Genomic DNA, 20804 nt, shown 5'->3' with positions numbered 1-20804 from the left:
TCCGCACCCCGTAATGTACATTGGGATCCTTTGGGACAGAGACAGATAAATATATATCCACCGTATTTTTCGCTCTATAAGACGCACCAGACCACAAGACGCACCTAGTTTTTGGAGGAGGAAAAATATTCTGAAAAAAATATTCTGAATCTCAGAAGCCAGAACAGCAAGAGGGATCGCTGCGCAGTGAAAGCAGCGATCCCTCTTGCTGTTCTGGCTTCTGTGATAGCTTGCGCAGCCTGCATTCGCTCCATAAGACGCACACACATTTCCCCTTACTTTTTAGGAGGGGAAAAGTGAGTCTTATAGAGCAAAAAATACGGTAAATGTAATAACTCCTGCCTAGAGTTATTCTTCAGTGCTATGAGTCTTATTGATAAGGCATAAATCTGCCTAGATATGAATCTATCTGTATAGATAGATAGATCTATGATACGATACGATAATCTTTATTGTCATTGTCCCATACAGAACAACGAAATTGAAAATATCTACATCAGACATTCAAAAACCAACAAGCCTGCTATCCCAGCTATCCCAATCTGCTAAACCCCCTAAAAATTCTGATACAGTGGTCCCTCGAAGACGAAATTAATTCGTTCCGCAAGTTTTTTCTTCTTGCGGGTTTTTCGTCTTGCGAAGCACGGTTTCCCATAGGAATGCATTGAAAATCAATTAATGCGTTCCTAGGGAAACCGCTTGCCAGGCTGGCGGTGCGGAGAAGGGCTTTTCTCCCCACCGCAAGCCTTCAGGACAGGTACGGGAACAGAGGGGAAGGGGCGCAGCGCTTTCCCTCTGTTCCCGGGGCTTGCGTGGGAGGAGGGTTTTTCCTCCCCACCGCCAACATTCAGAACAGCATTCTGAATGTTGGCGGTGGGAAGGAAAACCCTCCTCCCACCCCAAGTCTTCAGGAAAGCCATCCGATGCCGGGCGGCGGGAGAAGGCTTTCCCCCTCCCCCTCCCGGCATCGGAGCTTCCTCCCGATGCCGCGCGGCGGGGGGAGAAGTTCCCCCTCCGCCGCCCGGCACCGGGGCTTCGTCCCGATGCCGCGCGGCGGGGGGAGGCTTTCCCCCTCCGCCGCCCGGCACCGGGGCTTCGTCCCGATGCCGCGCGGCGGCGGGAGGCTTTCCCCCTCCGCCGCCCGGCACCGGGGCTTCGTCCCGATGCCGCGCGGCGGCGGGAGGCTTTCCCCCTCCGCCGCCCGGCACCGGGGCTTCGTCCCGATGCCGCGCGGCGGCGGGAGGCTTTCCCCCTCCGCCGCCCGGCACCGGGGCTTCGTCCCGATGCCGCGCGGCGGCGGGAGGCTTTCCCCCTCCGCCGCCCGGCACCGGGGCTTCGTCCCGATGCCGCGCGGCGGCGGGAGGCTTTCCCCCTCCGCCGCCCGGCACCGGGGCTTCGTCCCGATGCCGCGCGGCGGGGGGAGACGTTCCCCCTCCGCCGCCGGGCATCGGGGCTTCCTCCCGATGCCGCGCGGCGGGGGGAGAAGTTCCCCCTCCGCCGCCCGGCACCGGGGCTTCGTCCCGATGCCGCGCGGCGGCGGGAGGCTTTCCCCCTCCGCCGCCCGGCACCGGGGCTTCGTCCCGATGCCGCGCGGCGGCGGGAGGCTTTCCCCCTCCACCGCCCGGCACCGGGGCTTCGTCCCGATGCCGCGCGGCGGGGGGAGACGTTCCCCCTCCGCCGCCGGGCATCGGGGCTTCCTCCCGATGCCGCGCGGCGGGGGGAGAAGTTCCCCCTCCGCCGCCCGGCACTGGGGCTTCGTCCCGATGCCGCGCGGCGGCGGGAGGCTTTCCCCCTCCGCCGCCCGGCACCGGGGCTTCGTTCCGATGCCGCGCGGCGGCGGGAGGCTTTCCCCCTCCGCCGCCCGGCATCTGGGCTTCGTCCCGATGCCGCGCGGCGGGGGGAGACGTTCCCCCTCCGCCGCCCGGCATCTGGGCTTCGTCCCAATGCCGCGCGGCGGGAGGAGACGTTCCCCCTCCGCCGCCGGGCATCGGAGCTTCGTTCCGAAGCCGGCGGCGGGAGGAGGTCCGAGGACAGTGGGGAAGACGCGCTGCGCTTCCCCGCTGTCCCTGAGATTTCCCTATGGGCTGTCGTCTTGCGAAGCAAGCCCATAGGGAAATTCGTTTTGCGAAGCGCCTCCAAAACGGAAAACCCTTTCGTCTAGCGGGTTTTCCGTCTTGCGAGGCGTTCGTCTTGCGGGGTACCACTGTACCCCATAATTAAATACAATATACTCCCATAGAAACTACCTTATACTGCGTTTAAAACCAAAATCGCATTTGGATAGAAACTGTTTCTCAGGCGGCTGGGCCTAGTCTTTATAACCCTGTACCTTCTTCCAGAAGGCAGAAGCTGAAAGAGATTTAAAGATATGGAACAAAGCAACAACATGTTCATATTCCAGCACCCTCTCATTTTGGGAGTTGGGTATGTTTAGCCTGGAGAGGTGATGTGAGAGTCATCTTCAAATATCTAAAGGTCTGTCAAATGGTAGATGGCGCAAGCTTGCTTTCTGCTGCTCCAGAGGGCAGGACTCGAACCCATGGCTTCAAATTACAAGAAACGAGATTCCCTTTCTGACACTACAGTGGAACGGTCACCCTCGGGAGGTGGTGGTCTCTCCTTTCTTGGGGGTTTCCAAGCAGAGTTTGGATGGCCATCTGTCATGGATGCTTCAGCTGAGACTCCTACATCGCAGTTCTCTCGTTCTGCGATAACTCTTTATTTTAAAGCTGGCTTTTAATTCACAAGTAGATGGGCCTGGATAAAGTCTATGGTATATGAAATATACTCAGAGTCGAGTGTGGATTTCATGCTCTTTATTCAGCTCAGAGTAGTGAGGAGGAATGGAAGTTCCCCCAAAATATCTGCTTTATATACATTATTTATACAATGGGCCCCACGTGATTGGCTAATTCCGGGATTCTCCCGTGGGCCAATCAGGTTGCAGATTCACTTCCACCTGGAGCTGGATTGGTTGGCTCCTGCGGACCAATCATACTGCTGCATTGTTCTAGGACCAATCAGACTGCTGCATTTTGGATCCTATTGTCCTAGGACCAATCAGACTGCTGCAATTTGGATCCTATTGTTCTCAGTACATAACACCCCTCCCCTCTAAGTTCCAGTCCTGCCCGGGAGGTCGCATTCATAGTCCTCAAGGTACGCCGGCGGCCTACGTGTGTGTTGTGGCCTGGGGTGTTCCCTGGTCCGGGGTTCAGGTTCTGGCTCGTGTTCCAAGGATGCTGGCTGTGATAGGGCTGTTTGGTCTGGCGCAACCGGCTCGCTCAGTTCTGGTTCTGGTTCCGGTGTCCTTTCAGCCTCGCGGGTCCTCTCTGTATTTACTGATTCTGCCTCTCCTGCTGGCCCCTCCTGCTCTACGGGCCTCGCTGCCCCACTGTTCCCTTGGGACTCCTCTGACCTGTCCTCCTCCTGGTTTTCTCCCTGGAATTGTTGCCGTAGCTGCTCGCAGTGGTGGCGCCAGCATTGCCCTCCATCCGTTAGCACCTCATACATAACAGTATATAAAAAAGAAGAATATATTTCTCCTTGCATTGCATCTGAGGGCATGACTATTCATGCCATGCCATCCTGGTATTTGAGGAACACAATAATGCGCTGTGCTGAGGTGCAATGAAGGAGGTGGAAACAAGTCATTGTTGATCTTCAAAAGGTCACATATTGTTGTGGGGTGCTGAGTTGATCTGTGTTTGAATATTTATCTGGGTGGCCTTTTCAAACAAGCGTTAATGTCACAGGCTCAGGCCGGACTGTCTTTAAGAAAACATTTTGTTTTCTTGAAAGGGCTTTGTTTGTTTGTTTGTTTTGCGTTTGACGGCCACAACAGCAGGTCAATGGAGCCACCATTGGGACTCTGGTTTCCTCTGCGTTTAAAGCTCATATTGCGCAATTGCTAGCGGAGAGTCCCCAATTCGAATCTCGTCTCTGCAGCGCAGACTTACAAGGAGGACTTAGCGAAGCTGGCCTTTTATGCCTCTGTTCTTCCGTCCGCAGATATGATGGGCACAGAGCCTTAGAGCTGTTGTAAGGCCCATAGATCAAAATCATAAGGGGAGGGCAACATAAGGGTCAGACTGTGTCCAAACCAAAGGCCAGGCGGAACAGCTCTGTCTCACAGGCCCTGCGGAAAGATGTCAAGTCCCGCAGGTCCCTAGTCTCTTGTGACAGAGCGTTCCACCAAGTCGGGGCCAGCACCGAAAAGGCCCTGGCCCTTGTTGAGACCAAGCTAACCACCTTGCGACCTGGGACCTCCAAAGTGTTGTCATTTGTGGGCCTTAAGGTCCTCCGTGGGGCATACCAGCAAAGAGGCGGTCCCGTAGGTTAATGGGATCTGTGGTCCAACCAAACTCTCAACCATGACGAGACTGACTCTAGAGCAGGGGTCAGCAAACTTTTTCAGCAGGGTGCCGGTCCACTGTGCCTCAGACCTTGTGGGGGGCCAGACTATATTTGGGGGGAAATGAACGAATTCCTATGCCCCACAAATAACCCAGAGATGCATTTTAGATAAAAGCACACATTCTACTCATGTAAAAACAAGCTGATTCCTGGATCATCCACGGGCCACATTTAGAAGGCGATTGGGCCGGATCCAGTCCCTGGGCCTTAGTTTGCCTACCCATGCTCTAGAGCAGGCACCCCCCAAACTTGGCCCTCCAGATGTTTTGGGACTACAACTCCCACGATCCCTAGCTAACAGGACCAGTGGTCAGGGCTGATGGGAATTGTAGTCCAAAACATCTGGAGGGCCAAAGGTTGGGGATGCCTGCTCTAGAGGGTTGTTGCTGGAGATCTCTGAAGTAATTGGAGGTAACAAAGGCCAACAAACAGGGACTCTTAATTCTTTGGCAAAGGGAAGGTTGAATCCTTAGTGGGGGGAGACAATATTACGGACGGTGGGAAACATGGTACTGGGAACAATTACTTTCCTCAGAGGGTGGTGGACTCTGTGAGCCAGTGTGGTGTAGTGGTTAAGAGCGGTGGTCTCGTAATCTGGTGAACCGGGTTCGCTTCCCTGCTCCTCCACATGCAGCTGCTGGGTGACCTTGGGCTGGTCACATTTCTTTGAAGAAGTCTCTCAGCCCCACTCACCTCACAGAGTTTTGGCTGTAGGGGAGGAAGGGAAAGGAGATTGAGAGCCGCTTTGAGACTCCTTCGGGTAGTGATAAAGCGGGATATCAAATCCAAACTCCTCTTCTTCCTTCACTGGAGGTTTTGAAGCAGAGATTAGATGGGCCTCTGTCCGGGGTACTTTAGTTGCCATTCTTGCAATGACCCTTTGGATGCCTTCCAACTATACAATTCTGCATAGTTAAAGCTGACTATAACAGATTGCGATATGATTTGTCTCCAGCAACAGTGTTTGGGTACCATGAGCTGAACATGAGAACAGTCTGATGCAGCAGCAGCAGCAAAAAAAAGCTAACACTATTCTGGGCTGCAACAACAGAAGTCAAGTGTCCAGGTCAAGAGAAGTCATAAAGGTAAAGGGACCCCTGACCACTAGGTCTAGTTGTGACCGACTCTGGGGTTGCGGCGCTCATCTCGCGTTATTGGCAGAGGGAGCCGGCGTACAGCTTCCGGGTCATGTGGCCAGCAGGACTAAGCCACTTCTGGCGAACCAGAGCAGCGCACGGAAATGCCGTTTACCTTCCCGCCAGAGTGGTACCTAATTATCTACTTGCACTTTGATATGCTTTCAAACTGTTAGATTGGCAGGAGCGGGGACCGAGCAACGGGAGCTCACCCCGTCGCAGGGATTCGAACCGCCAACCTTCTGATCAGCAAGTCCTAGGCTCTGTGGTTTAGACCACAGTGCCACCCGCATCCAAGGGTAGTCATAGTCCCATTCTATTCTGCCTTAGTCAGACCACACCTGGAATACTGTGTCCAATTCTGGGCACCGCAATTTAGGAAGGATGTTGACAAGTTGGAAGGTGTGCAGAGGAGGGCGACCAGGATGATCAAGGGTCTGGAAACCAAGCCTGATGAGGAGTGGTTGAAGGAGCTGGGTATGTTTTGCCTGGAGAAGGCTGAGAGGTCGCTTATCCTGATGGTCTTACCTATCTGGCTATCTCTGCTCCAAAAAAAGGAGATTCCAACTGAACATTCGGAAGAATTTTGTGGTGGTAAGAGTTTGGCCGTGGAACGGTCTCTCTCAGAAGGTTGTGAGTTCCTTCCTTGGAGGTTCTTGAGCATGCAAAGGTGGCATTTTTCCATCTCTGCTGTATTAAGCAGTTGGTCGCTACCTTTCTTGCCCTGATCTGGCCACTGTGATCCATGCGACACTCAGCTCCAGGCTTGATTACTGTAACTCGCTCTATGCGGGGCTGCCCTTGAAGCTGACCCAGAACCTCCAGCGGGTGCAGAATGCTGCAGCGAGGCTCCTCATGGGGTCCCTGCCATGGGAGCATTTTCACCCAGTACTCTACCAGCTGCACTGGCTCCCAGTGGAGTATAGGGTCAGGTTTAAGGTGCTGGTTTTGACCTTTAAAGCCCTTTGTAGCTTAGGAACCTCATACCTACAGGACCGCCTCTCCTGGGATGTCCCACGGAGGACCTTAAGGTCCACAAATAACAACACTTCAGAGGTCCCAAGCCTCAAGGGGGTTAGATTGGTTTCAACTAGGGCCAGGGCCTTTTCAGCACTGGCCCCAACGTGGTGGAATGCTCTGTCACAAGAGACTAGGGCCCTGCAGGACTTGACATCTTTCTGCAGGGCCTGTGAGACAGAGCTGTTCCGCCTGGCCTTTGGTCTGGACTCGGTCTGACCCTTATGTTTCCCTCCCCTTATGGTTTTGATCCATGGGCTATTTTAAAATGAGGCTGCATTTTAAATTGCATTTTAACCTGTATTTTAAATTGGGGGTTTTACTATGATTTTATTGGTGTTAGCCTCCCTGAGCCCGGCTCTGGCCGGGTATAAATAAAATTTATTGTTATTATTATTATTATTAAGCAGAGGTTGGATGGCCATGTCTCAGGGATTCTCTAGCTGCGATTCCTGCATTGCAGGGGGCTGGACAAGATGATCTCTTAGGGTGCCTTCCAACTTTATGATTCGATGGTGTGGCTCCAGGGGGTCCGTCTGGGTGATGCCCCGAGTGTCTCCCAATTCTTGGGGTCCTGTGAGGGTTAGAATCTCAGAGAGGCGGCGGCAATGACCTTAGCAGCCCACGAGTGTCCTCTTCCCCCCAAAATGAGCCAGGTTGCGAGAACTACAATTAATGGATGGGTGCCCTCCAGGCTCATGGGGGGGGGGGTTGCCTCCACTTTGTCACCTGCTAGGTAGGAGAACAGTTTTGGGGGGTGAGCTGAAAGCAGATTGGAAGCTGGAGGCACAGAGACCTGCTTGCTGGATCCAAAGCACAAACTAATGGAGAAGCAAGATCTGATGGGGTGTTGATGCTGGGAGCCCCCCCCCCCCCTGTCTTAGGCTCAGGTTGACTATTTGTGTAGGTGAAACCACGTATCCTAAAGACACCACAATCTCCACTGAACCCTGGGTCTGGAGCCTCTCTGGGCTCAGAGATTGCGACTCAACTCTGCCTGGAAGCCTGATGTAGTCAACTGTGGGTTGTGCAAGCATTGGGCCCAGACACTGGCTATGCAGTAGCGGGCAGTAGCTAGCAATTGGGAATGCACTTTGCACATGTTCTGAGGCATTGCTTTATTGTTGCTTTGCAGAAATGGAGGAGTGCAGTCTCCCAGCAGAGTCTTGCTTTTGATGCACAAACTCCTCCTACTGTTTCCCTCCACCTTTGCCTAGATTCACTCCATAAGGCGCACCTAGTTTTTAGAGGAGGAAAACAAGAAGAAAAAAAATTCTGAACGAAACAGTGGATGTATGATTTTTGTGGTTCATGCTATGGCCACAGACATGTGATTTGACAGTGAGTTTGGGGTAGCCCAATGCAAAAATCCTGAGGATCCGTGTGGATCCGCGCTTTGTAGCCACGTTTTTGTGCCATTGCGGCCCCAGGCAACAGTAGGTGCATGATTTTTTTGGTGCAGGCTGTAGCCATGGACATGCTGTGTGATCTGATGGTGAATTTGGGGTGACCCAAAGCAAAAATACAGAGGATCCATGGGCTTTACCTCCCCCCCTCCCAGGCAGCCTCCTTTATTGCTAGCATCCCTTACCTCCCTCCCTGATCACTTGTCGATCAGCTGTTTCCTTTCAACACTCCCTTCCCTCTTTTTTTTAAAAAAAAGCATGATCTGCTTTTTGCCCCTGGGCAATTCGGCTCCAGGGACCACGTATTCGCTTCATAAGACACACAGACATTTCCCCTTACTTTTTAGGAAGAAAAATGTGTCTCTTATGGAGCGAAAAATACGGTAATTATTCTTTCCGTCTGAAATTTCGACGCCAATCCAACTTGCAACTTTTAACCAAAGCAGGGAAGGAAGACACTGAACTCATGACACTGCCCCCACGTGCCCAAAGACGTCTCGGAGACCACGCTTAGTTTGCAAAAAGATGTATTATTGTTATTCTCAGAATTATTATTTTATATCTTTTAACCCTTTCATTTACAGTATTGTACAGCTGGTTCGAAATACGAAAATACTCTGCGCCCCTCCAAAAGATAAGGCTTCCTTCCTGCTTCGTTCCGCAGACACCACAGATGGGAGATTAAGCCAGGCTCGGCCGTCCCTGTGCCCTGCGGAGATTTCGGACTACAACGCCCATCATCCATGCTGGCTGGAGCTGATGGGACTTGTAGTCCGAAACCTCTGGACGGCACCCGGATTGGCCAATCCTGGCTTAATCTTTTGCCAAACAAACCTTTCCTCCCCGCCCCCCAAAAAACACAATAACATGAACACCCAAAAACCAGAATGCAAACACGAATGTTTATCCTAAGCGGCGAGTTCCACAGTTACCCAGAGCAAGTGAGGACAACGAAAAGAAATGATTATCATTAACAGGGTCTAAATGAGACATGTGCCAAAGGGATCTAGATCTGAGGTCTCCACCACCCCAAACATATAGGGGGTGCTTTTTTTGTCCCTGGTCTCTCTCTCTCTCCCTTCCCCTCCTCTCTCCTCTCCCCGCCCCCCTATTGGCCTTTCTTGTAGGCCGTTTTGACGATGGCATTCTTAAAAAGAGTCACTAGGGGCGTATGGCTGCGCTCGGGGCTCATGAAGCCGCCATAGCGCTTCTTCTTGGGTGGCGCGGGGACATTCCACCGAAAGTGGCGCATCTTGTAGGCCGTGCCGTCCTTCTTGGCCTCCCAGGGTCGTGGGCCACCACCCTCTTCCTCCTCCTCCTCGGACCGGGTGCCCTCGCCGTTCTCCTCGGGGGAGCCGAGTTCAGGGTTCGCCTCCCAGGAGAGGTCCCTGCGGAACTCCTGGGGGTAGCTCTCGGCCAGTTCCTCCTCTCCATCCTCTGCTGTCGGGTAGACCTTGACGGGCCTCCTCTTCCGCCCCACTGGCTTACCCCAGCGGAAGTGCTCCATGGCGTATGACCGCTTGCCTTCCTGCCTCTCAGGGGTCTCCGGGTCACCCTGCCCAGCGGTTTCCCAGCTGCCTTGAGCCGGAAGGGCATCCATGGCGGGACCGTGAGGAAACTCTTCCCGCTTGTGGCCTGGGTCGGTGCCGTTGCCCTTCCCAAACTCGTTCCAGCGGAAGTGGCTCATGACGTATTTGCGGATGCTCTCCGACAGTGGCTGCAGGTGGCCGTTTCCGGGGAAAACGGGGGTTTCTTCCGAGAGACTGGTTCTACAGGCCCTCAGGCATTCCTGCAACAAAGAAAGGGGACAGGGGATGGAGACCCTTGTGGTTAGCCAACAGGTAGTTGTCGAGCTTTATTTGGCAAAGTTGTTAACCCCCATCGTTCTACCCAGACACTGAGGTCCAGCACCGAGGGCCTTCTGGTGGTTCCCTCACTGCAAGAAGCCAAGTTACAGGGAACCAGGCAGAGGGCCTTCTCAGTGGTGGCACCCGCCCTATGGAATACCCTCCCACCGGATGTCAAAGAGAAAAACAACTACCAGACTTTTAGAAGACATCTGAAGGCAGCCCTGTTTAGGGAAGCTTTTAATGTTTGATGTATTACAGTATTTTAATATTTATTTGGAAGCCACCCAGAGTGGCTGGGGAAGCCCAGTCAGATGGGCGGGGTATAAATAAATTATTATTATTATTATTATTATTATTATTATTATTATTATTATTACTTCTTCTGGAAAATCTCCAAAAACAAAATAAAGTTTTTAGGAAATTAGCCCAGAAAAAAATCATGTGAGCTGCTGCTCGCCCGGGTTTCCCCAGACATTTTTACCGAAAATTCAAACTAGACGCCATTTCATGTGTCTTTTCATACTGCATCACGGTCTGGTATGCTGGTTTGACATCATCTTATAGGAAGTGCCTACAGAGGGTGGTGAATACAGCACAAGATATTATGGGCTGTCCCGTGAATCTGCTGGATGAATTAGTGGAAGAACGTTGCCTCAGGAGAGCGAGGAAAATTCTCAGGGATGATTCGCACCCTGGCCGGCACTTTCTTGATCTCCTGCCCTGGGGCAGAAGATATAGAAGCCTGATTAGTCACCCCAACAGGGTAAAGAACAGCTTCTATCCCTGGGCTGTTAGGCTGCTGAATGAAAAGATAACAACAGGGCAACTGACTCAAGTTTGGTGGGTGTGCGTCAGTAAACGAGGGGAATTAAGAATAAGAGAGCTGAGTGGGGGGGGGGGGGCTCGTGTAATCTCACTGTATACAAGTTGTACAAGTGACAATAAAGTATTTCAATTCAATTTCAATTTTTGACGAACGAATCATGGCAGTGCCTGGGAAATTCCGGACATATGAAGAAGAAGAAGAAGAGTTTGGATTTGATATCCCGCCTTTCACTCCCCTTCAGGAGTCTCAAAGCGGCTAACATTCTCCTTTCCCTTCCTCCCCCACAACAAACACTCTGTGAGGTGAGTGGGGCTGAGAGACTTCACAGAAGTGTGACTGGCCCAAGGTCACCCAGCAGCTGCATGTGGAGGAGCGGAGATGCGAACCCGGTTCTCCAGATTACGTGACTACCGCTCTTAACCACTACACCACACTGGCTCTGACAGCCCTACTAAAATAAAAAGGTAAAGGACCCCTGGATGGTTAATTCCAGTCAAGGGCGACTAAGGAGCAATGGATCCAAACTACAAGAAAGAAGATTCCACCTAAACATTAGGAAGAACTTCCTGACAGTAAGAGCTGTTTGACAGTGGAATTTGCTGCCAAGGAGTGTGGTGGAGTCTCCTACTTTGGAGGTCTTTAAGCAGAGGCTTGACAACCATATGTCAGGAGTGCTCTGATGGTGTTTCCTGCTTGGCAGGGGGTTGGACTCGATGGCCCTTGTGGTCTCTTCCAACTCTATCATTCTATGATTCTATGCTTGTCTCGCTTCTCAGGCCAACAGAGAAAGCGTTTGACTACAGACAGCTTTCTAGATCGTGTGGCCAGCATGACTAAACCGCTGCTGGCGCAACGGAACACCGTGATGGAAGCCAGAGTGTCCGGAAACGCTGTTTACCTTCCTGCCACAGCAGTACCTATTTAGCTACTTTCGCTGGCATGCTTTCGAGCTGCTAGGTTTAAGCACAGAAATACCGATATTGGTTCACTGGAAAGATGATGTCATGGCCCCCTTCGATCAATGGAGAAGATACGACAACTCTGGCAACATACGAACGGATTCCTTTTAGACACAGATTGTGTAGGGATGAATTTGACAATGTTTAGGATGCATTGATAGGAATTATAATGACTTGTTGCTTTTTTGTTAGAGCATTTATTAATTTTCCAATAAGAACATCCAATTAACATATCAAATCACAATCCAATACAGTGGTACCTCGGGTTAATTCATTCCGGAGGTCCGTTCTTAAGCTGAAACTGTTCTTAACCTGAAGCACCACTTTAGCTAATGGGGCCTCCCGCTGCCGCCATGCCGCCAGAGCACGATTTCTGTTCTCATCCTGAAGCAAAATGTTAACCCAAGGTACTATTTCTGGGTTAGCGGAATCTGTAACCTGAAGCGTATGTAACCTGAAGTTCATGCAACCCAAGGTAAAGGTAAAGGGACTAAGCCACTTCTGGCGAACCAGAGCAGTGCATGGAAACACCGTTTACCTTCCCACCGGAGCGGTACCTACAGTGGTGCCCCGCAAGACGAATGCCTCGCAAAACGGAAAACTCGCTACACAAAAGAGTTTTCCGTTTTGGAGGTGCTTCGCAAAATGAATCTCCTATGGGCTTGCTTCGCAAGACGAAAATGTCTTGCGAGTTCCTGCTGGTTTTTTTCCCCTTCCCCCCCTTTTTCTAAGCCGGTAAGCCGCTTATCAGCTGATCCGATCAGCAGATAAGCCGCTAAAAGCAGCTAAAAGCCGCTAATAGCGCTAATAGCGCTAATCAACTACCTGACAACTACCTGACATTCAGAAGACATCTTAAGGCAGCCCTGTTCAGGGAAGTTTTTAACGTGTGATATTTTACTGTATTTCTGGTTTCTATGGAAGCTGCTAATCCGCTAATCCTTCAATGGGCTTGCTTCGCAAGACGAAAAAAACCGCTAGACGAAGAGAATCACAGAACGGATTCTTTTCGTCTTGCAAGGCACCACTGTATTTATCTACTTGCACTTTGAGGTGCTCTTGAACTGCTAGGTTGGCAGGAGCAGGGACTGAGCAATGGGAGCTCACCCCTTCGCGGGGATTTGAACCACCGACCTTCTGATCGGCAATTCCTAGGCTCTGTGGTTTAACCCACAGCGCCACCCGCGTCCCTAACCAGAGGTACCACTGTAAAAATACAAAACTAAAATAAAAGAGTCCAATTGTCTCCCAAATTCTTAATCTTAATTTCACGACATCCCACGGTCTGAATTCCGAAACATTTTCCAAATCACAGTCCTGCCTCTTATCTCTCACCAGTGTTTTCATAATTCCATATCACAATTTTATCCCCCACATAGGAATTATAATGACTTGTTCATGATTTTTCATTTGTTGGAACAATTCTATTACTTACGTACAGGAGTCTCTCCACTTACACGGGTGTTGCGTTCTAGCACCCTGCATGCAGGAGCGAAAATGGGAAAAGTAGGGAGCACCCTCTAAACACTGTTTTAATGCCCGCCCTGCTGCTCTCTCTGCGATCTGTGCCAAAAAAGACTGTGCCAAAAATATCAGCAACTGGAATTGAACCTCTGGGGCTGGCAGGAGGTTGGAAGATGCTCAGAAAAGCTGCTGCTGCGCTACCCCATACTTTGGCTGTTAGGTGGGGAGACTGAGCACCCTAAACAAAGCTGTAAGTCGGGTCTCTTTTGAATTCTGGTGCTGGAGGAGACTCTTGAGAGTCCCATGGACTGCAAGAAGATCCAACCTCTCCATTGTGAAGGAAATCAGCCCTGAGTGCTCACTGGAAGGACAGACCCTGAAGCTGAGGCTCCAAGACTTTGGCCACCTCATGAGAAGAGAAGACTCCCTGGGAAAGACCCTAATGTTGGGAAAGATGGAGGGCACAAGGAGAAGGGGACGACAGAGGACGAGATGGTGGGACAGTGTTCTCGAAGCTACCAGCATGAGTTTGACCAAACTGTGGGAGGCAGTGGAAGACAGGCGTGCCTGGCGTGCTGTAGTCCAGGGGGTCACGGAGAGTCGGACACGACTAAACAACTAAACAACAACAATAAAGTTGGGTCTCTTGAGGGTTTCCTCCCCCCTCACCAATGCCCTCTTGGGGCTCCAGGGTGGGTCTACTTGTGCCTTCCTGTGCTCTCAGCTGTTTTTAGAGGTAAACTGCCACGGAGCAGGGAGGCTCGCCTTTGGTATCACTGCTGGTGGACATTTCCTCCTCTACAAGCGTGCCTCACAACCCCCCCCCTTCAAAGGCACTCAAGCCAAGCGGCCATCGCCGTATCTTGTGGCAGGGAGTTCCAAGTGCTTCTCCAAGTCCTGCGACAGCCCCCTGCCCACTTACCTCGACCTCCGCTTCCGTCTCCATGTCTCGGCACCAGCCGCTGTCCATGCAGTTGTTGGGCGCTCCTCCCACCAAGTGGATGAGCAGGACGCCCAGGGCAGCCCAAAGACTGCTTCCTTGGAGTCTCAGCATCTCTGGGGAGGTCTGCCAAGACAGAAAATAGGGGTGCCATATTAAGCATAACAGCAGCTTAATACACCAATGAACTTACGGTAAGTCTGTTTTAGATTGTAGCCTATGCATTTTACATGGAGGAAAACCATTCAGGCATTATAGCACCATTCTCACAATCCGTAGGAATTTAATTTCCTTCTGCGTTTTGTACTCTCATACTGCGACTAAAAAAAAGTATGGCAAAGGTTCATAGATAATGAAATGCATTGGGAGCAAATGTAGAAGTTTCCCTTGAATTGTCTACCTGTAAGAACCGAATACTTTAGTTATATTACACTGATAGCTAATAAGGATGTACAGAACAGTATTTCTATCAGTATCCTAACCCATAATATGTCGGTTAAATGTGACTCCATAACTGTCCTACAATTACATTAAACACTATACTGGAATAAATTTTAAAAAAGCATAATAGCAGCAAATCCTGGTTATGTGTTGCAGCTAAGGATGCGAGCAAGTGAATGTGTGCTCCATGTCTCTCTCTCTATTATATATTCTATAAATTTCCCTGGAGACACCACAAAGACGCACTATGAAAGCCTATATTCCTGTACATAAAAGTAAAGGTAAAGGGTAAAGGGACCCTTGACAGTTAGGTCCAGTCGTGGCCGACTCTGGGGTTGCGGCGCTCATCTTGCTTTATTGGCCGAGGGAGCGGGAGTACAGCTCCGGGTCATGTGGCCAGCAGGACTAAGCCGCTTCTGGAGAACCAGAGCAGCGCACGGAAATGCCGTTTACCTTCCCGCTGGAGCGGTACCTATTTATCTCCTTGTACATACACAAGTTGGACTGGGTTCGACTGGATGACCCTCAGGGTCCCTCCCAACTGTAAATTTCTATGATTCTGTGTTCTCATTAAGGGATCCACAAGTGAGTGCGCTGGTCTTTGATTTTCTGCAGAATTTGTGAAGGGAATGGAGCTCCACCAAATCTCCAGCAACAGGGCTTTGCTCCTGCTAGCCATAATAATTATTATTAATAATAATAGCTGAGGCTCCAATCCTTTGGCCATCTCATGAGAAGACTCCCTGGAAAAGAGGAAAGATGATGTTGGGAAAGATGGAGGGCACAAGGAGAAGGGGACGACAGAGGACGAGATGGCGGGACAGTGTTCTCGAAGCTACCAGCATGAGTGTGACCAAACTGCGGGAGGCAGTGGAAGACAAGAGTGCCTGGCGTGTTCTGGTCCAGGGGGTCACGAAGAGGCGGACACGACTAAACAACTCAACAACAACAAATCAATAATAATAATAATAATACAAATAATAATAATAATAATAATAATAATAATAATAATAATAATAATATATTATTTAAACCCCACCCATCTGGCCGGTTTTCCCCAGCCACTCTGGATGGCTTCCAACAGTATATATTAAAAACACGATAAAACACCAAACATTAAAAACTTCCCTAAATTTGTGGGTCAGTTTTTCCACAAGGGCAATATTCCATCTTCTCTTCCACAGTGGCACCTTGGTTTTTGAACGTAATCCGTTCCAGAAGACCATTAGACTTCCGAAACGTACAAAAACCGAAGCATACATTTCAGGAAATATTTACATCCTGAAAACTCAATACGGAAGCCTCCTGGCACGTTCAGCTTCCGAAAAGCGTTCGAAAACCAAAGCGGTTACTTCTGGGTTTTTGGCATTCGAAAGCCGAAACATTCAACTTCTGAGACGTTCAAAAACTGAGTTTCCACTGTACCAAGAGTTTGAGTTAGCACCTTCCTTCCAGAATGTTGCCACTAAAATAAATCCCCTTAGTGATTTAGCCACTGAGTCCTGCTTCTCTTTTAAATACAAATTCAGTAACGCAAGCTCTGGAGACCTCGCAATATGCTGGCGAGTAATTTCCTGTATCTAATTACACACTTACTCCCCCCCAAATTGCCAGTTTTATGCATGCCCGTGGTCCAGATCTCACTTTAGTTGAAGAACCTGGCTAACAGATCATAGAACTGTAAAGTTGGGTGGGGTCCCCCAAGGGACATCCAGACCAACCCCCCGCAACTCAAAGCAGGGCTTTTAACGTGGCTGCCCCTGTTCTGTGGAACAGTATTCCTCCAGAGACACAGCAGGCACTCACAATCTGCACTTTCTGGAAAGAGCTGAAGGTGTTTTTGTTCCAACAGGTTCTTCCAGCTGATGAAAGAAGAGGAAGAGGAAGAGGAAGAGGAGGAGGAGGAGGAGGAGGAAGAGGAAGAGGAAGAGGAAGAGGAAGAGGAAGAGGAAGAGGAAGAGGAAGAGGAAGAGGAAGAAGAGGAGGAAGAAGAAGAAGAAGAAGAAGAAGAAGAAGAAGAAGAAGAAGAAGAAGAAGAAGAAGAAGAAGAAGAATCTACTATTTGTATCCTGCTCATCTGGGCAGCTTCCAACAAAGATTAAAAATACATTAAATGGGTCTTTATCATGGACTGTCTGCTTGCTAAGCTGTCAGTCTTGTTTTAAATGTATTTGGCTGCTTTTGTAGATATATATTTCTGTTTTACAATTCAGAATACTCATTTAAACATCCTTAAGATATCAATGACTTCCCTTCTCTTTCCATGGTTTATTTTGCATATCATAAATCCCTGCTTATTTTACATAAACTATACCATTCAGTATTCAATTATTACATCCATCAAAACTTACTTACACTGTTGAATTTATCTTAATGCTGCCAGTGTTGTCAAGTGTAGACAATTCCCCCCCCCATATATTCAATAAACATTTTCCAACCTTCTCTAAATGTATGTTCTTCTTGTTCGCTTAATTCTATATGTTAAGTCTGCAAGCTGCATGTATTCCATCAGTTTAAGCTGCCATTCTTATTTACGAATTTACTCGTTTTCCATTTTTGGGCTAACAAAACATGGGCTGCCTTAGTGACATACATAAATAACCTTTTTAACTGGTTTTAATATTTTGTGTGTAAATTGCCTTATGACTGATGTTAAAGGCGATTAATAAATGAATTGTAATGACAATTAATAATCCTCGTCTTCTTTGGGAGCCATCTAAATTCTGAAGCTGCCCCTGTTTCAAGTGGGAGGGAGTTCCATAGTTTAGCCATGTGCTTTAAGAACATAAGACTTTAAGAACGTAAGAAGAATCTGCTAGATCGGGCCCACCCTCCTGGCTAGTAACCATCAGTAGCCTCTCGCCCCCCCCCCCCAAATGAATTTGCCTAATCCTCTTATTAAAGCCATCAAAGTTGTTGACCTAACCTGGGGAGAAAACAGCAAAGACCTGATGAATAGAGCACAGCAGAGGTTATATTTTCAGAGAATCCTCCGGAAAAACAATCTCTCAAAGGACCTGTTGGTGGCATTTTACCACTGTACTGTTGAAAGTGTATTAACTTATGGTCCATGTGTGTGGTTTGGGAGCTGTACGGTCAGGGGAAAAACAACGCTGTCCAGGGTTGTAAAGACTGCGGAGAGAATAATTGGGTGCACTCTTCCCACCTTGGATCAAATCTACGCTTCCAGGTGCCAGAAGAAAGCTGCAGAGATAGCGCAGGATAGCGCGCACCCCGGAAATGATCTCTTTCAGCTTCTGCCTTCTGGAAGAAGGTCCAGGGTTATAAAGACTAGGACTAGCCGCCTGAGAAACAGTTTCTATCCAAATGCGATTTTGGTTTTAAACACAGTGTAAGGAGCCTGTAGGGACGTGGGTGGCACTGTGGGTTAAACCACAGAGGACTTGCCATCAGAAGGTCGGCGGTTCAAATCCCCACAATGGGGTGAGCTCCCATTGCTCGGTCGCTGCTCCTGCCCACCTAGCAGTTCGAAAGCACGTCATGGTGCAAGTAGATAAATAGGTACCGCTCCAGCGGGAAGGTAAACAGCGTTTCCAAGCGCTGCTCTGGTTCACCAGAAGTGGCTTAGTCATGCTGGCAACATGACCCAGAAGCTGTACTCCGGCTCCCTCGGCCAATAAAGCTAGATGAGCGCCGCAACCCCAGAGTCAGTCACAACTGGACCTAATGGTCTGGGGTCCCTTTACCTTTACCTAAGGAGTCTGTATGGGAGTATATTGTATTTAAAAATGGGGTATCAGAGTTTTTAGGGGGCTAACCAGGTTGGGATAGCTGGGATAGCAGGCTTGTTGGTTTTTGAATGTCTTATGTAGATTTTTCAATTTCGTTCTGTATGGGACAATGACAATAAAGATTATCGGATCGTATCATTGTATCACCATTGCCTCCTGAGGCAGCGAGTTCCATAGTTCAACTGTGCAAGGCCCTTTCTTTTCCCTGTCCCGAATCTCCCAATGTTCACCTTCATCGTGTTCTAGCGCTGTGGCAGAAGGAGAGAACCTTCTCTCCATTTCCCTTTGGTGTGATGCTCCTGGGCTCACCTGTCTTACCTGTATTATGAGGTTAACCACCTGAACTTACCGTCCAGCTGCTGTTTCCACGGCAAGGTAAAGGGATGCGGGAGGTTTTGAGCACTCTGGCTGCGCTATAAGAAGGGGATGGGCATTTCCAGTGCTGGGGTGGACTGGGGGGGGGGGTAAGGTTTTTTTGGACCAGAAATCAGTACAGAAAAATCAACAAACAGATCAAGGGAAACAGAAGGTTTCCAAGTACACATTTTAGAAATTGCAGCCATCCCTTCGGTTCTGCTGTCCTGAAATCTTCCTGCCTCTGAACAATGCAAACATAGCAGTCTCCTCTCCCACAACAGAGGGAAGAAAGGGTATTATTCAATGCTATTGCTACTCGGAGTATAGAATACATGCAACTAACATGGAGTCATTCATTTCAGTGGGTCTACTCTGAGTAAGAATCATTGAAATTTGAAGTTTTAATGTTTCAATGTTGTATTTTAATCTTGTTTTTAAGTTGTATGCATTCAACTTGTTTTTATTATTGCTTGTTAGCCGCCCTGAGCCCGGCCTTGGCTGGGGAGAGCGGGGTATAAATAAAATTTATTATTATTATTATTATGAGGGCCATCTAGTCCAACCCTCCTGGGTTATCTCCTTTTCCTCAGCGAATTTGATCCTTTTCAATATATCTCACTACAGAACAAAAAAAGGCATAATTACAAAAGTTGTATCCCCCCACATACAGATTAAAACTATTATTATTATTATTATTATTATTATTATTATTATTATTATTATTCTGCTTTCCCTACCCTGAGCACCTTATGTTCTTAAAATTAGATGTGAAGCTGGAAGAAGTGGTCAGGGTTAAAGCTGTTTTTAATGAGGCATAAACAGGTTTTATCCCTTGTAAGTTGTGCCATAGCTTTAAAAATGGTGTACCTGGGAGACAGCAATCTTCTGCCTTCTTCAGTTCCAAATGAATAAATCTGCAATAATAACAATGTCTTCGGGGATCGCATCTACGACTACAGATGTGGATAAAGGCATTTGTCTTTACTCAACCGTGTTTGTGAGGGAGTGAGAGAAACAGTAAGTGAGAGAGAGAAAGAATTAAGTCAGGTGGGGAAAGGGATTTTCGCCTCTTGAGCAACCCGGTTGTGTGGACCGAAAGAAAAGTTTTTGCGTCTGTGCAAAGGTGTAAATTAATAGGAATTCACTCTTACAGAGAGCTCCCTTTCAGCTGAATGGGGGAGCGCAAGAGAGAACTAACTCCCTGGTGGATTGGGCCCATTGAAAATGCACCCATTCCAAACAATAAAGGGATCCTTTTGAGCTGCCATATGGAGGATGAAGCAATCTTGTTTTCTCCTACTCTGGAGGGTAGCACTCGAACTCATAGCTTCAAGTCACAAGAAAGGAGATGCCGGCTTAACGTCAAAGATAACTTTCTGACAGAGAGAGCCAATGGACTCCCTCAGGAGGTGATGGACTCTCCTATCTTGGAGGTTTTTAAGCAGAGGTTGGGTGGCCATCTGTGATGGACGCTTTAGCCGAGATTCCTGCATTTCAGGGGGTTGGACTGGATGACCCCAGGACCCCTTCCAACTCTACATTTCTATGCTTTTATACATGTACACGTTTGCTTTACCTTCCACGCCACACAGCCTGCATAACAGCGGGGTTGGGCTCGATGACCACCAGGGCTCCCTTTCCATCTCCACAACCCTACAAAACTCAGATTCTGTGATTCTGCTCCTTTTACCCCAACTCCTGTCTTAAAACTTTCCCTCTCGTTTATTTAATGCCTTGCTCCTCCTCCGTCTTGCCCCGCTTCACAGAACAGGCGCACGGAAAGAAAGAAAAATTCTTCCTCCTGCATAGCTGTCGACGTTCCCCTTTTCTCGCGAGGAATCCTATTCGGAATAAGGGCATTTCCCTTTTAAAAAAGGGGGAAAGTTGACAGCTATGGTCCTTCTGCCACCTTTGGAGAGATCATCTCCCCACCTGCTTCGAGGCTGGTCAAGGTGAGTGATGAAAGGTGCGGAGGGGAAGAGCGCACCTGTTAGAGTACCACCTGTCCTGTCTGCAGGCGGGCATCCAAGTGGCTGGGCGGTAGAGGAGCCCCGGGAAGACTTACCTGGCGCTGCGATGCCTCGTGGTCTCCGATTCCTCCTCCTGGCGCCGCGTCTGCGAGGTTTCAGCTGCAGCCCGGACCCCCTTTTATATTACGCCCGCGCGTCTCCGGAGCGCGAGCAGCCTTCCGGATAGACCTTTTGAAGCCGCAAGGGAAAGGGGGAGGTGGCCTCGAAGCC

The 20804-nt window shown here is 49.4% G+C and overlaps 2 protein-coding genes across 4 annotated transcripts in view; both read right to left on the bottom strand.

Annotated features, from left to right (window-relative positions):
* Positions 1–20804, bottom strand: part of FBXO16 (F-box protein 16) — an 810609-nt gene that overhangs the window by 273394 nt on the left and 516411 nt on the right. The gene's annotated exons all lie outside the window — the stretch shown is intronic.
* POMC (proopiomelanocortin) lies at positions 8486–20720 on the bottom strand. Of its 2 annotated transcripts, none has more exons than XM_083494804.1 (3): positions 20630–20720; positions 13997–14140; positions 8486–9764 (listed from the first exon to the last, which is right to left on the bottom strand). In XM_083494804.1, exons 2-3 carry the CDS (start codon positions 14126–14128, stop codon positions 9084–9086), a joined length of 813 nt encoding a protein of 270 aa, XP_083350930.1. In that variant the 5' UTR covers positions 14129–14140; positions 20630–20720; the 3' UTR covers positions 8486–9083. The 2 variants fall into 2 exon arrangements, with proteins under 2 accessions (XP_083350930.1, XP_083350931.1); XM_083494805.1 differs by lacking the exon at positions 20630–20720 and adding an exon at positions 16262–16313.

Source organism: Podarcis liolepis (assembly GCF_965112155.1).
Source record: "Podarcis liolepis genome assembly, chromosome: 3".
Taxonomy (NCBI): domain Eukaryota; kingdom Metazoa; phylum Chordata; class Lepidosauria; order Squamata; family Lacertidae; genus Podarcis; species Podarcis liolepis.
Note: the sequence above shows the minus strand (reverse complement) of the source record. Positions and strands in the feature narration are given on the sequence as shown.

Bases quoted from the DNA above. Each gene is read 5' to 3' on its own strand.
- POMC (XM_083494804.1), bottom strand. From the start codon at position 14,128: ATGCTGAGACTCCAAGGAAGCAGTCTTTGGGCTGCCCTGGGCGTCCTG. The intron at 9,765-13,996 runs GTAAGTGGGCAG...TCTTTGTTGCAG, and splicing joins AGACGGAAGCGGAGGTCGAG to GAATGCCTGAGGGCCTGTAG.